This window comes from Leopardus geoffroyi, chromosome E3, assembly GCF_018350155.1.
Source record: "Leopardus geoffroyi isolate Oge1 chromosome E3, O.geoffroyi_Oge1_pat1.0, whole genome shotgun sequence".
Lineage (NCBI taxonomy): Eukaryota > Metazoa > Chordata > Mammalia > Carnivora > Felidae > Leopardus > Leopardus geoffroyi.
The window spans coordinates 41,484,030-41,497,727 of NC_059340.1; the positions used below are offsets into that span (position 1 = coordinate 41,484,030).

General features: G+C 67.2%; 2 protein-coding genes across 3 annotated transcripts; both read right to left on the minus strand.

Annotated features, from left to right (window-relative positions):
• Window positions 1-56: 56 nt before the first annotated feature.
• NHLRC4 (NHL repeat containing 4) lies at window positions 57-2,713 on the minus strand. The gene is made up of 2 exons (XM_045459961.1): window positions 2,601-2,713; window positions 57-2,078 (listed from the first exon to the last, which is right to left on the minus strand). The coding sequence occupies exon 2, from the start codon at window positions 1,486-1,488 to the stop codon at window positions 1,117-1,119; it is 372 nt and encodes a 123-aa protein (XP_045315917.1). The 5' UTR covers window positions 1,489-2,078; window positions 2,601-2,713; the 3' UTR covers window positions 57-1,116.
• Window positions 2,714-4,252: 1,539 nt separating this feature from the next.
• PRR35 (proline rich 35) lies at window positions 4,253-10,938 on the minus strand. 2 transcript variants are annotated; one of them, XM_045459959.1, is made up of 3 exons: window positions 9,566-10,938; window positions 5,407-6,563; window positions 4,253-5,125 (listed from the first exon to the last, which is right to left on the minus strand). In XM_045459959.1, the coding sequence occupies exons 2-3, from the start codon at window positions 6,513-6,515 to the stop codon at window positions 4,492-4,494; spliced, it is 1,743 nt and encodes a 580-aa protein (XP_045315915.1). In that variant the 5' UTR covers window positions 6,516-6,563; window positions 9,566-10,938; the 3' UTR covers window positions 4,253-4,491. The 2 variants fall into 2 exon arrangements, with proteins under 2 accessions (XP_045315915.1, XP_045315916.1); XM_045459960.1 differs by lacking the exon at window positions 9,566-10,938 and having other exon boundaries at window positions 5,407-6,567.
• Window positions 10,939-13,698: the final 2,760 nt, after the last annotated feature.

The following is a 13,698-nucleotide window of genomic DNA, read 5'->3' on the forward strand; positions in this document are numbered from 1 at the left end:
TTGATTGTCAGAGGTGTCCCTGGCCCCTCCTGCCCCAGGGAACAATACCACCAACACCAGCAGCAACAAATTACATTTACCGAGCGCTTAACTGCACATGCTTCCTTACATTGACCACATAACCCTGCCACTCACAGAGGCTGGTACATACGAAAAGGGACCTTGTCAGAGGCGTTGTCCTGGTGACAGACTGGACCAGGCACTGTCCCCTCCCAATGAGTCCCCTCACTGGAACTGGGAGCCTGGCCGGGCCCCAGATTCAGAGGAAGCCCTCACTTCCCATCCCTTTGGGGCCTCGTTTGCTCATCGTGCTCAAGTAACAGGAGTCTCTCCTCATAGGAAGGCTCTCCTGGCTTGACCACGGTCTGGAACCTTCCCAGCACACCCCACCCATGAGTTTGGAGAGCTTGCAGAGGAGAAAGTGAAGGTTCAGCCCGAGACATAGTCTTACATGGGAGCAGGAGACCAGGGGTATGGAGGCTCCCGGCCCAGCCACGTGCCACCCCTAGGCGCCTCAGGGGTGGTCCTTCCTCTGCTTTCCCTTACCTCAGTTAGGCCCAGAGAAGCTGCGAGAGGCTTGGCGTCTGGGGTGCCTCTGAGGACGGGGGACAGGGAGAGGCCACACCCCTGCCAGCCCAGCCCAGCCCAGCCCAGCAGAACCCTCCCCGCCTGCTTCTGTCTGATTAGGACCCTGGGGCGCCCAGCCCGACACACCAATCATCTCCAGGCTTCAGCTGCTGGCCTCAAAGCTCAGGCCTCCAGGGCCCTGAGCCAGCAGGACCAGGGCCTGAGTGGCCATGGGGGCAGTGAGTTGGGGGGCCCACTAAACTGGGGTGTGGAGAGGACCCAAACTTGGAGGCTGTGCACCGGGTAGGGGAGGCCGAGAGCTGGTTGGTTTGTGGCAAGTCTGAATCCTCTCCAAGAGGAGGACGGGGCCAGCCCAGAGCCTGGCACAACAGGTGCTTAGCAACTGTCAGCCAATATATCAGGTCAGAAAGGCTCGGCCGGCAGCCCTGGAGGACCCCACCAACCCTGAATGTCCCTCCCGTAGTGGCCCAGGGCCCTGGGGACTGGGCCCACATGCAGCGAGGTGCTGCTCCCATCTGAGTCCGCGGGTCAGGCTGGCTCCGAGTGGTACTGGCACACCTCGATGTAGCTGTCCCCTGCGTCTGCCACCACGAGCTGGCCCTGAGGGGCACAGGCCACACCCAGGGGCCGCCCCAGCCCCTCAGACACCAGGCAGACGGGCTCCCTGGCCCGAGGAAAGAGGGTCACGCGGCGCCCTTGCTCATCCGCCACAATGACACTGCCCTCCACATCGGTGCACACGCCTGCTGGGTTCCCAAAAGCATGCCCTTTCCGAACCCCCAGGGAGCCCAGGGGCTGGCAGGCACTGCCGAACAGCCACACATCCCCAAACTCTTCGCTCACAGCGAGGCCCCCGTCAGGCCCTGGGCCCACCCAGCACGGGCCCTCCAGACCCAGCATGGAGGCTGGGGCCAGTGGCTGCAAGGCAGGGCTCAGTGTGAAGCTGTGGACAGCCCCAAGCACATCGTCTGTCACCAGAAGGCGGCCAGCGGCATCCACAGCCAGTCCCCGGGGGGCCAGGTGGGTGCCCACCGTGACCCAGCGGCCCGGGGGGGGGGGGGGGCTTGGGCGGCGTGCTGAAGTGCGTGGACAGCCCCACGGACGAGGTCGCTGACCACCCCAAGCCCAGCGGCCGTCACGGCAACGTCCTCCGGCACGAAGGCCCCAGTCCCCGGCAGATGGCAGGGCAGGTGGCAGATGGAGCGTCCCTCGAGGTCCATCACGTGGACGCAGGGTGCAGCCCCGGCCGTCAGGAAGAGCAGGCCATCCGGGGAGCAGTGCAGACCCCGGGGTCCTCCCACAGCCCCTGCCGGCCCTGGGATCTGTCCCAGCAGCCGGGGCTGCCGGGAGCGAGTGGGGTCTCCAGGTGGGTCCAGCTTGGGAGCAGCTGGGCGGGGAGGCCCAGGAGGCCAGAGGACAGAGAGGTGGTGGGCAGAGATCACACTTCGGCCCCTCTGAGCTGAGTTCCTGCAGCTGGGCCGCGCGTGGGGCTGCAAGAGAAATACCCACTGTGGGCCAAGCAGTGGCTACCCCTATTCCCCTGCTCCCTTCCGTGCTGGCGTTCTCCTGTTTGACACACGAGGAAACTGAGGCATGGGGGTGGGGAGCTGGATTCAAACCCAGTTCCACCGGATCCCGAGTGCTGGCACAGTCCACAAGCCCAGCAGCCAGCCATGTGTCTGGGTCCCGTTTCACCAGACATGGCCCCTGAGACACAATTCTGGGAGACACAGGCCTGTGAAGGCCCGAATGAGCTCACGGGCCTTGGGAGGTCCTGAGGTGGGGGTGGGGGTGGGGGGTGGGGGTGGGGTGTTTCTCAAACTCATCTGCCCAGGGAACCCTGCCTTCCCTCAGGCAGGGAAAATGACTCTTCCTGGAGGCAGCCCAAGGGTCTGCCCATTGTCCCCACAAAGCCCCTGGAAACTTCCGGCCCCTGAAGGATTAGGCAGGGGGCCTTTCCTGGGCCTCTCTGCCTGCTCCCACCCAGAGAGGCTGGGTGGGGGGTCTCCTACCTGGGGCTAGTCGCCCTGGGCCCTGCTCCGGCAGCAACAGCCTCTGTTGTTAGAAACTGGAGTCTGAGGGAGGGGCCGCCTTGATGAGCTGGCATGGGCAGGTGGGAGGGGCAGGTGGGACTCTGGCCAAGAACATGTTTGAGCAGTGGCCCAAGAAAGCTCTGTGGAGCCGCCACTCAGCTGCTAAACCCCTAGAGGCGCCCCAGTGCTGCCGCATTCCTGCCTCGGGGACTTTGTCCCGGCTTCTGGGACATTCTTCCCACTGCCCCCACCTGGTCTGGATGCCACTCGCGGTCAGCCCAGCCACCCCCCCCCCCCCCCCGCCCTTCAGGGAGGCCCGCACAGCCCTCCCAAACCCGCCGTAATGTAATTCGTGGGTTTGCTGCTCAGAGGGCACTGAGCCGACATGCGTGTGAGGCAGCCTAGAGCGCTGTCCCCCGGGTACGACCGCAGGGTTAGGACTTCGGGGAAAGGGCTGCACTCGTCCCATGCTGAATGCGTCTCTCACCAGAGTCTGGGGTGGGGAACCTCCATGGTGTTCATCCTGCCCCCCCAAAACCGGCAGGGTTGGGTCCTGTCTCCCTGATCCTGCTTCCACGCCTGTGAAACTGGGCTGATGCTCCTAAAGTTCAGGTCTTCCTGGGGGGTGATGAGAAATCTGGGTGCAGTAGGCACACGGGGGTGCCAACAGGGGGTCAAGGAGGGGCAGGTCTCCGGACGACTCCCAACTCAGCCCACAGACCCTGCAGCCCGTCCAGGAAGCCCCTGGAAGGCGGGGGGTCAGCCCCTGTCTGTGGCTTGCCGCATTTCCCACCTGGCTGACTCACACCTCAGCTCTGGACTTGGCCTCTTAATGCCCCGAGGTGGGGTGGGCGGCCGATGCTATCTGCTGCCCGGCACAATTAATGGGGCAGCCATAGGTCCTGCTCCGACTGGCCCCAGCCCGGCCGGCCCAGCTTGGGGAACCAGGCACAAGCAGGACCCGTCCTCCCTGGGGCCACTCCTGGGTGGGCACGGAGGTATGGCCAGCTCCCAGGAGAGAAGTGATTAGCTGGGCCCAAGGGTCCCCCCGGGCACCCCTCCCTGTCTTCCCCCTGCCCCCGCCTGTGGGAAAGGCCAAGTGTGGCCGGGCAGGGAGGGAAGCAGTGAACTGTGAAGGCCACCGATGCCTATCGTGGCTGCAGGGGCTGGCGGGGGGCCAGCAAAGGCCACGCTGGGCAAGCAGCCCTGGGCCACAGAATGTGGGTGCACCGTATAACCACAGAGGGGGCCGCCTCCAGCATGGATCTGACATTAGGGCTGCCCTGCCAGACACGAGGGCTGGAGGCAGGCCCAGGGGTTCCTGTCCACCACCAACGTGCTGAAACACAGGCCTAACTGGCCCCAAGACCATGCACCCGGGCCTCCCCACCTCTGCTTGCCTTACTGCCTTGGATGGAAAGCCACCCCCGCCCCCATTCGGTTTCCAGACTCTGGCTCTCCCAGGGAGGGCCCAGCCTACAGGAAGCAGGTCAGCGCCTGAAGGTAAATACCCAGCAAGATAGCCCAGGACACTGGCCACCTCAGAAGCTGAGGCCGGGGACATTTCCATGTCAGAGAGTGTCCCAGTGGTGATGCTGGTGAGGCAGGGGAAGAAGGAGGCCCAGACAGGGTGTGTGAAGATAGTTTCTATTTTAACGTCCACGATTGTGATCAGTACGTAGCTATGACCCTCCACTGTCCCTCATGCCCTCATAGACAGGCGACAGCCATGGCAGGTCAGTCCACAGGCATGCTGGACAGGCTCTAGGCCACGCCTCTGGGGCTGGGGCAGGTGGGGGGCCAGGCAGCGGACACGGGGTTGGAGAGGAGTGCCTGTCTGTTAAGAGCAGAGCTAACACAGAAGCTGTGGTCAGACCTCAGCACCAGGGGGGCTCTGAATGCTAGGGACAGCCTCAGGGGGCCAGGAGCCCACAGGCCCACCTCGGGCACCCCAACTGCTACCAGGAATGACAGGGTCCTCCGGGGCCTGAAGGGGGAGCCCCGGGGGTGGGACACTGGAGTCAGCCTCGCACTTGGTGGTGTGGCCAGAGAAAGGCTCAGCTGGTGCAGGGCCCAGCATGCTGGGTGGCTCGGGGGCCCCCTGGGCGAGCGTGGGGCCCAGCTCCCGCTGCCCCCAGGGCCCCACAGGCCCCTTGAGCCCCTTGGTGGGCACCCGTTTCACAGAGAGGTCGAGGGGTGCGTCCGGCGGCCGAACGGCCCGCTCCAGGGCCTGGTGGATGGTGAGCAGCTCCTGGCGAATCTTGCCCAGCTGCTCCCGCAGAGGCCGAGGGGCCAGGCCCCCGGCAGGCGCCAACTGCCCCAGGCGCTGCTCCACCCTGGCATAGTCACCCAGGGCGCGGGTGAGGTCCTCACCCACGTGCCCGGGGCCACCTGGCACTAGGTCCAGGGGCTGCTGGGGCAGGAGGGCCATGGGGCCTGGGGGCTCAGGGTTGCTGGGCTCCTTGTCCTCAGGCCAGAGCATCGCGGAGGGGCCAGTCTGCAAGCTAGGGGGTAGAAGCCGGTCAAAAGGCTGCACTGTGCCCCTCAGTGTGCCCAGTCCCTGCCCCACACTCCCCCTGGGTCCCCCCCCCCAACCCCTTTCAGCCTGGCTGAGGGCCTTGAGACCCCCGAAGGATAGAGAGGCTGGCTCTGTGGCCTTGGTTTCCCCCTCTGTCGCCTGAAGCCCACATTCCTGGCAACTAAGCTCAGAAGGGGGCCCAGCCATCCTGGCCGGCTCGCCTCCCACCGCTCCCAACCCCCGTGGCCAGGGGCCCCTGACACCTACCTGCTCTGGGAACCAAACTTCACCACGCTACAGGGGGCTCTCAGGGGCTCCAGACTGCTTCCCAGGGGCAGCCTCCTCTTTGGGTCGCTCTGGGCAGCCGGCGCCAGCTCCCCCTCCGGCCCTGAGTCCCTAGGGGCTCCTCGGGGCCAGGGCCTGCCCAGCCCAGGCACCGGCACTTTCAGCAGCCCCGGGGCCAGAGCCCCAGGGGGCCCCTTTGGGGCTGCTGGGGGCTTGGCAGGGGCAGCCTTGCCTGCTGGCAGCCCCAGGGTATGCTCCAGGAGCAGGGGGTAGTATAGGCGGGGGACCAGGGCAGGGCGCTCGGGGGCTTGTGGGGAAGGGAAAGTGGAAGCCGGAGGCAGCAGGGGGCCGGCCGAGGCCAGAAAGGGCATGTGGGCCGCAGCGGCCAAGGAGGGTCCCAGGTAGGAGAAGAGACCCGGCCCGAGAGGGCAGTTGACACCCAGCAGGGACACGTGGAGGCTCTGGGCCTCGGGGAACTCACTGGGGGCGGGTGGGGGGTAGCAGGGAACCCCGCTCTCAGGGCCCGCTGCAGCCGCGTCCACTACGGCCAGGCCCCCGGGAGCCCCGCCCGGCCCTGGCTTCCAGGACTCAGCCAGGAGCCCGCCGAGGCCCACACCCTTCGGAGCATCCCGGGCCGCGGGGGACCCCTCCGCCCCCAGCTTAGGGCCCCCGACGTGGCGGCGCAGGGAGAGGACTGGGGAGGCCGGGTCGGGCGCAGGGGGAGCATCAGGGGGCCGCACTCCTCCTCCTCCTCCTCCTCCTCCTCCTCCTCCTCCTCCTCGGGGCTGGCCGCCCGTGTCTGTGGGGCCCGAGGGGCGGTCGGGGGTGGCCGCGCGGGGCCGGGGCGCGGCCGGAGGGCGACGGCACGCCCAGTCCGGGGAGTCGAGCAGCAGCGAGAGCGAGTCCTTGCAGAGGCTGTACTTCATGTGGTTGTAGAGGTGCGACTTCTCCAGGCAGGTGAAGGGGCACTGGAAGCACTTGTAGTTGTAGGGCTTGCCCCAGGGCCGCGGGATGTAGTGCGGCTTCTTGGGCTTGCGGGCCCGCGCCCGCGCCCCGGGGCCCAGGCGGCACGAGCCTGCCTCTCGGGACATGACGGCGGCGGCGGCCTGCTAGTGGGCGGGGCCCGGGCCCATGGCCACCTGTGCACGGGGGAGGGGGGCCGTGGTCAGCGCCCCCCTCTGCCCACCTGTGCCCCGCAGCCCTGCCTCCCTGGCCCGCCCCCCTCATCCTCCCGTTCCGCTTCACGCACACGTCTAGGGGCACCAGATGCGGCAGATAAAAACGCAAGACACCAGTTAAATCCGGGTAAACGGCAAACGCTTTTGTAGCGGAAGTATGTTCTAGCCGATATTTGGAACGTACGCTAAGAACCCCTGCTGTTTATGGGAAATTTGAGGTTAACTAAGCATCCCGTGTCTCATCCGTGGGCCCAGCTCTCGTCTCCACGCCACCCCCCGCCACGCCCATCAGCCTCCAGCAGGCCCGTTTCGGGGATGATTCTGTCCGCCCCCGCCTGGGTCTCCGTCTACGCGTCTGCCCGCTGGGCATCTGGTGAGTGACCAGAAGCCAGGCACGAGGAGGCCCGTTCCTGGGACACCAGCCCTCCTCACTCCCCATCCGGAGGCCTCTGCCTTGCCGGGAAGCCGGAGACGAAAGCTGCCTGGGTGAGAGACCCCGGCAGAAGGCTCCGAGAATCTCGCTACCACTGAGCGCACGTACGCGTGTTCCCGCTCCAGCAGGGTGCTGGGTGAGCCACGCGGGTCTCTGAGGGGGTCGGCCTCATGTGGGGCCAGGCCAGGCTGGGGGGCGTGGACGTCACAGCACGGCCCCCCGGCCCAGCCACCTGCTCAGCCTGGCTCCATCTGGGTGGCTTCAGGCAGGTCAGCGGCCGAGCCTGCAGCGGCCGAGCTCAGCCAAGACCCTCCTCTCCCCACGCCCCACACACTCGCTCGGAAGCCGCTCCACACTCCATCTGGGCCGCCACCTGGGCCATCCACCGCCCCAGTGCGCGCCTGCGTGGGGCACACGGTGAGTGCGTGCACACCGGCTTCGGGTGTGTGCACACAAGCGTTACCAGGCTCCAGAGGAGCCCTTACCCGGCGCCCGGAGGCACAGCCTCTGCACGGCTGGGCCGACTGGGAACAGAGTCAGTCGGCCGCCAAAATGCACGGGGCCTGGGAGCTCGCCCACTGCCACACACACACACACACACACACACACACACACTGTGGAGCTCACACACCACTCAGAGTGGGCACAGTGGCTGTGCACATGAAAGCACTCACAGCAGAGCCGGGGTGTGAGTAGACCCTTGGACACACTCAGGCGATTGTGCACACACACATACACACACACACACACGCACACACGTCTGAGGACACCCACGGTCACAGACACTCTGACAGGTGTGGACACACATACACTCGCCCTTTCCCCCAGGGTTCAGGGATGGCCGGTGGGTTGAGCGGGGCAGGGCTGGGGCAGCAGGGCAGCCACTGGGAACAGGCCATCCTCCTCACCAGCCTTCAGGCTCTGCACACAGCAGGCAGTCACGTCCGCTGCCCCCAAACAGAGGGTGGGCACCCCCGGTGTGGGGACGGCCAGAGGGGTGGAGAGGGCAGCCCACCCGAAGGAGCCTTTCAGAGGGGGGTCAGCACGGCAACCAGCAGGCTGTGGAGGGTGAGGCAGGCGGACTGAGCCTGGGTGGTCTGCACGTCCACATCTTGGAGGGGAGGGGCTCTGAGAGAAGTGAGAGGGTGGGAGGAGGGAGCTGGGCTCCCCGAGGAGCAGCAGACCCTCGTGGACTCGGTGGTGGGTGCAGAGGTGGGCCCATCCCTGTCCTCCGAACGCTCCCCGAGACACAGATGACAAATGGGCACATGTGCTTGGGAGACAGAGGCGGCTGTGCTGGGGCCATCGATCACCCAGCCCTGGGAGCCACACAGCTGTGCCGCCTGGTGCCGACACCCATCCCACCTCCCCGCCAGGCCCCTGGACTCCGGAGGTGCGGCTCCGCCCGTGCTCCCTCTTCAGATCCGTCCCCTGGGGGTGGGGGGCTTGTCCGGGATCTGTCTTGGCAGCTATTGACCCCACGGGGACCCCGGAGAGGGCCCTGGCCGCACCCCCCCCCACCCCCCGCATGCTTGTGCACCAGCAGAAGACACCCCCGGACAGTAGCATGCACCCACACACACCCAAAAGCACATTCATTTGCACACGTGTCCCAACCCGTGACTGGGTGCGTGCTCTGGGCTCCTCGGTGGCCCACACCCCCAGTGTGCTGGCCCGGACCCCTGAGCCGGCTAACCTTTCCCTGTGCTGGAGACAACTGGTGGCAGGGGAGTAGTGGGAGGCCCCACCCCGGGGTGGGAGAGGGGGCACCCAGCGCCGGGAGCCACCACCAGCCACTGGGGGGAATATAGTCCACCCATCCCCGCCCGAGACTTGGGGAGCACCCCACAGGGCTTGGTAGGGAGGCGGTGGCCAGCCTCCTCCCTGGCTGAGGTCGACACCCCAACTCCCTCCCCCTTGCCCTCCCCGGAGGGAGGGCGCCCTCCTGCAGGGATGGGGCTGCGGTGCCCAGGGGTCCGCCGCGCGGAAATGAGGGACCTGGGGACCGGGGCCGCCTCCTCCACCCCCCCCCCACCCCGCGCCTGGACACTCCCGGCGTCCCGCGCCCCCGCGCCCTTGGCGCCCAACCGGCCCCGCGCGGCCCCCAAACTTCGCGGGACTCGCCGCCGCCCGCGCCCGCCCTACCTGCGCGCCCCGCGAAGGCTGCGTCCCCCGAGGACGCGGCGGAAACTTCCGGCCCCGGCCCCGCCCGCGCCCCCGGCTCAGGCCCTCTGGGCAGTCACACCGACTCCCGCAGGGGAAACTGAGGCCCCCGCGCCGTCCGCAGTCACTCACTCGGCAGCGAGCCCCCCGAAGCCTCCGCCGCCGACCGCGCGCGGCCCCCCGACGCCGACTCGCACCCTCCGAAGTTGGCGGCGGGACTGGCGCGCGTGCGCCACGGCGCCGGGCTCGGGGGGCGCCGCGACCTCCGACCCGGGCTCACGCGGGAGGGGACGCGCCAGCGCGGGGAGCGGCGTCCCCGGGGCCGCCCCAGGTGCCCCCGCCCGCGTCTCCCGCTGGCCGCACTCACCTCGCTCCGCGGCGCCGGCCACTCCTGGGTCGAGCGGTGGCCGGTGACACCGGCAGGGACGGGGAGCGGCGTGGAGGAGCCGGCGGTGCGGGCGCAGGTGTGCGGCCGAATGAGGGGCTCCTGGCACCGTCCCCGCCCCCGTCGCCTGCGGGCTGCTGCGGGGGTGCGCAGAGGCGGCCAGGTCTCCCGGGGTCCCCGCAGCGGCGTGACGGGGTGTCAGCGGCCGAGGGCGCGGGGAGAGGCGCCGTCAGCACTCATCCGTCAGGGCAGGGCTCTGGCCCCTGACAGCCGCCCTCCTGAGCCAAAGCCTGGAGGCTGAGCCCTGGGACAGGGGGAGCCAGGAGCCAGCCTGGGGAGGGCTGCAGCCCGGCCAGGGATGGGATGGGAGCCCAGACCAGCCCCGAGAGGGAGCTGAGCCCTGAGAGCGCCGGAGCCCGGAGCCGGGCAGCAGACAGTGCGGCAACCCTCCCTTCCCCGCCAGCTGTCCCTGGCCGAGCCTTGACTCCAGAGATGTTTCCTCTCCTCTGAGCAGGAGGCTGAACGGGTCTGCACCCTGTAAACCCCTGCCCTGCCCCCTGATGGCTACGGGCTCAGGAAGGGACGGCCACCATGGGCTGGCTTCCCCTTTTCTGTAAACATCACTCCTCACGACCCTGACGGGTGCCCAGGCCTGCCTCTGCGTTTGCAGGACTGGTCCTCGCTGGCCATCCCTCCCGGGAGGACCTGGGGTGAGAGGGGGGGCGGGGGAAAGACTTGGGTATCCAGGAGCCACCCTAAGACCCCTGCCCCCGATGTCCTCACGGCCAGACCTGTTTCCCTCCCGGCTCCCAAAGTATGCCAAAGGCCACGTTGCTCCCCAAGCTGCCCAAACGTAACGGTCAGGGGTCCCACTTCTCAGCCAAATCCTCGTAGAAATTCACCTGACTGGCGGGTCCCATACCAGATGTGAAGGCAGACTCGCTGGGGCAGGGCCGGACTGTGTCTCTCTCAGGGAGTCTCACCTGTGTTTGGGGGACACGTGTGACCGTGTCGTTTCACGTTCAGGATGGGGTCTGCAGCCAGAGCGGGAGTGAGGCTCCAGGCCAGCGCCGTGGGGGCACAGAAGCAGGTATAGGTTTCCTGGGGTATCCCCTGCTAAATGTGGGGGGCAGGAGCACCTTGGGGAAGGAAGGAGTGTCCTCTAGGGGCCTCCGAGTGTTATCCCTCAAGTGGGGCAGACAGAGGAGAGCACTGGATCCAGAGTCGGAACCCCGGGAGCCTGACCTCAGTTTCCCTGTCTATGCAGGAGGGTGGCGCGGGTCTCCTGGGGCTCTGGTAACTCCGACGGGCATCTGTGGGAAATAGGGTCCTGCGGTCTGTCTCCCTTCTGCCCTAGTGTCACCTTCCCTGACACCACCTGAGGGGACCCACTTCTCACCGAGTCCAAGGGGCAGGGCTGGGGGCTGGGCGGCGCGGCACGCCAGCCTTCTCCTCTCTGCCTGCCTGGCCTGGCCCAGCTGACCAGCTGACCGTGCAGGCCGCCCTAGGCCGGGAGACAGCTTGAGCGGCCGTCACGCCAGCAGCCCTGTGGAGAGAGGAGGCCAGGAGGCCTGTTCCTTCTGTGCTCAGACCCCTGGATGTGCTCGGCCAGGCCTGGGCCCCTCATCACAGGCACAGGCCCGGCCCCAAGGGAGCCAGGGGCACAGATCGCCCAGAGACAGCGTGGTGGTGGTGGTGGGGGGGTGTCCCAGGCCTTGGCCGCTTGTTCCCGGGACAGTTCTGTGCTTCCCCACACCTCACTGGCTGACCCCTCTGAGGGTCTGGGAGAGGCTACAGCCGCCAGCACAGGGGGACGGGCTGGTTGGGGAAGGAAGGATGTGGCTCAGGAAGCCCTCGTTCCGGCATGCAGAGAGGGCAGCCAGTGACACCCAGGTGACCAAGGAGGCCCAGGAAGATATGCCTGGGGACCAGCTGTGGAGGCCACTGCTACGGACGGGCTTCTCCAGAAGCTGAAGTAAGAGGAGGGGTGGGGGCACCTCCAGAGGAACCCAGCCCTGAGGGGCATGATTCCTGTGCACTTCTGAGCTTCCGGGAGGGGTCTGCAGAGGGGTGGTCCCTAGAGACCAGCTGTGGCTGCAACCCAATACCTCTGCGTGGGAGTGTGAGTCGAGCCGGCCCATCGGGTGCACATATGACCTTCCCTAGCACCTGCGGCCGGGCAAGGCAGGGACCTTGATGCCAGCCCCTCACACCCCCGTGCCCTCTGCCCAAGGTGTTCTCGCTGGGGCACGTCTGCTCCCTTGTCGCCGGCACACCTTGTGCCCGTGGCTTGTCACACTTCCCACTCAGGAGTGGGGAGTGAGGGTGGGTCATAAACCTCCCACTGGGACCCGCCCCACGCGTGCTGGGAAGAGCTTGGGCCTGCAGAGATAGCTCCCGCCCCCTGAGGCAGTGGCAGGGACCCCTGTGGCTTTGGGGCTTGGTCATCCATGTGGCCCTGAGCTCTGAGACACCTGTCGTGTTCTCTTCATTTGCAGAGCCGGTGACAGGAGGCTTGGTCTCTGGGTGCTTCTGGCACGAGTGGGGGCCTGGGGAGCAGCCTCGTCCTCAGCTGGGGCTGGCATAGGGTGCAGTGGGGACCCACAACCCCTCCATCTGATCCCTGCCAGAGCCTCATCTTGGCCATTAACCTCCTCTGCCTGGCTGGCCCACGGCCGTCTGCCTGTCACCTCTATTAATGCTGGTACATCCATGCGGGGGGCGAGTAGTCAGGACGGACAGTGGGGCCGGGCCAGGCAGGGGTCAGTGGAGCAGTGCCCACGGCGGGCCTGTCTGACTCTCTCAGTGTCGGCACACAGCCCTCCCCAGGACAGGTATAGGGGCCAGGCCAGCCTGTGCCGGGAACACAGATCTAGGGGCTGGAGCCCCCAGGCAGGGGCTCAGAGTCCCAGAGAGGGGTGGCACCATGCGGGAGCCCCTTGGTCCCAGAACATGGATCATCCTTGGTACTTCTTCCTTCTCACCTGTTGGAGGTGAAACTCGGGGACTCCTGGCTAAAAGGGGTGGGCCCAGGGCTTGGCCAAACACCTGAGGGCCCCGGATGCTAGCCTGTGGCTGCTGACCCGAAAAGCACTGGGGAGCCACAGGAGGCTCACGGCGGGGTTGTGAGGGGAGCAGCAGAGCCAGGGATGCGACGTGGGCAGGGCTGCGAGCAGGTCTGGGGGTCCCCAATGCAGGCTTAAAAAGGGCTGGGCAGAGTGTGGCCCACAGGGAACATGTGCCAGGCCTGGGGAATTCTTGGAGAGTCCACGAGGGGGCCACTGAAACGGGACCAGGAATTGGGGAGCAGAGCGGGCCCACCCTGAGGGAGTTGGCCCAGCCAGGAAACTTCTGGCCCCGGGGTCCCCAGGAGAGGCCCTCTGGCTCCAGCTCCCCCGGGCCTGTGGAGGATGGTCCGGTGGCAGCCCCAGCCTGCCTGTGCCCCTAGCTGCGGGCTACCTCTCCTGGAAACCCCCACGCACGCCCCCCCCCACCCCCAGATCAGTCCCCAGACATGTTAGATCCTTGGTCCCCTGGGGGTAGGGCATGGGGTGGCTGTGTGCCTCGGGCTGCCGGGAAGGGGGAGGGGGGCTCCTGGACGCTCCCCGGAGGCACAGGCAAGAGGTCCGGCAGGAGTGATCTCCCTGTCATGGGAGGCATGTGAGCTAAGGCAGGGGCCTTTCCGATCTCTGAGGGAGCAGTGTGGCCAGACGGGTGGGATGAGAGGTTCGGGCCTCCGGAGCCCCCACCCGCTCCCAAGCCGGCGTCGGCCGAGCAGCGCCTGGGGCCGACAGCAGCCATATGTTGGAAGAGGAGCTGTGTGCGTCGCTCCGCGGCCCCCCGGGCCCGGCCTTCCTGGGCCTGTCACACATGATTTTCCCTGCCTGAGTGGCAGGCCAGCCAACAGGAGGGGCAGGTGGGGGCTGCCGAGCCTCTGTGCCGGCTCTAGGTCCCCCCCCAAGGCTCTCAACACTGGACCTGCAACTCTGGGGTAGGTCCAAGTGCTGGGCCTTGAGCTTGGGACCCCCGGGATCTTGCCGAATGCCCTGCCCTGTTGAGGTCCCCCCACCCCTCTCCCTGGCCAGGTCAGGGTCGGGGGCCCCGGGAGGACCCCT

What these genes read in the sequence shown, in the direction of transcription:
- NHLRC4 (XM_045459961.1), bottom strand. Translation starts at nt 1,488, where the DNA reads ATGCTGGGTCTGGAGGGCCCGTGCTGGGTGGGCCCAGGGCCTGACGGG.
- PRR35 (XM_045459959.1), bottom strand. Translation starts at nt 6,515, where the DNA reads ATGTCCCGAGAGGCAGGCTCGTGCCGCCTGGGCCCCGGGGCGCGGGCG. An exon ending in AAGTTTGGTTCCCAGAGCAG is followed by an intron (nt 5,126 to 5,406) that starts GTAGGTGTCAGG and finishes TCTACCCCCTAG; the next exon opens with CTTGCAGACTGGCCCCTCCG.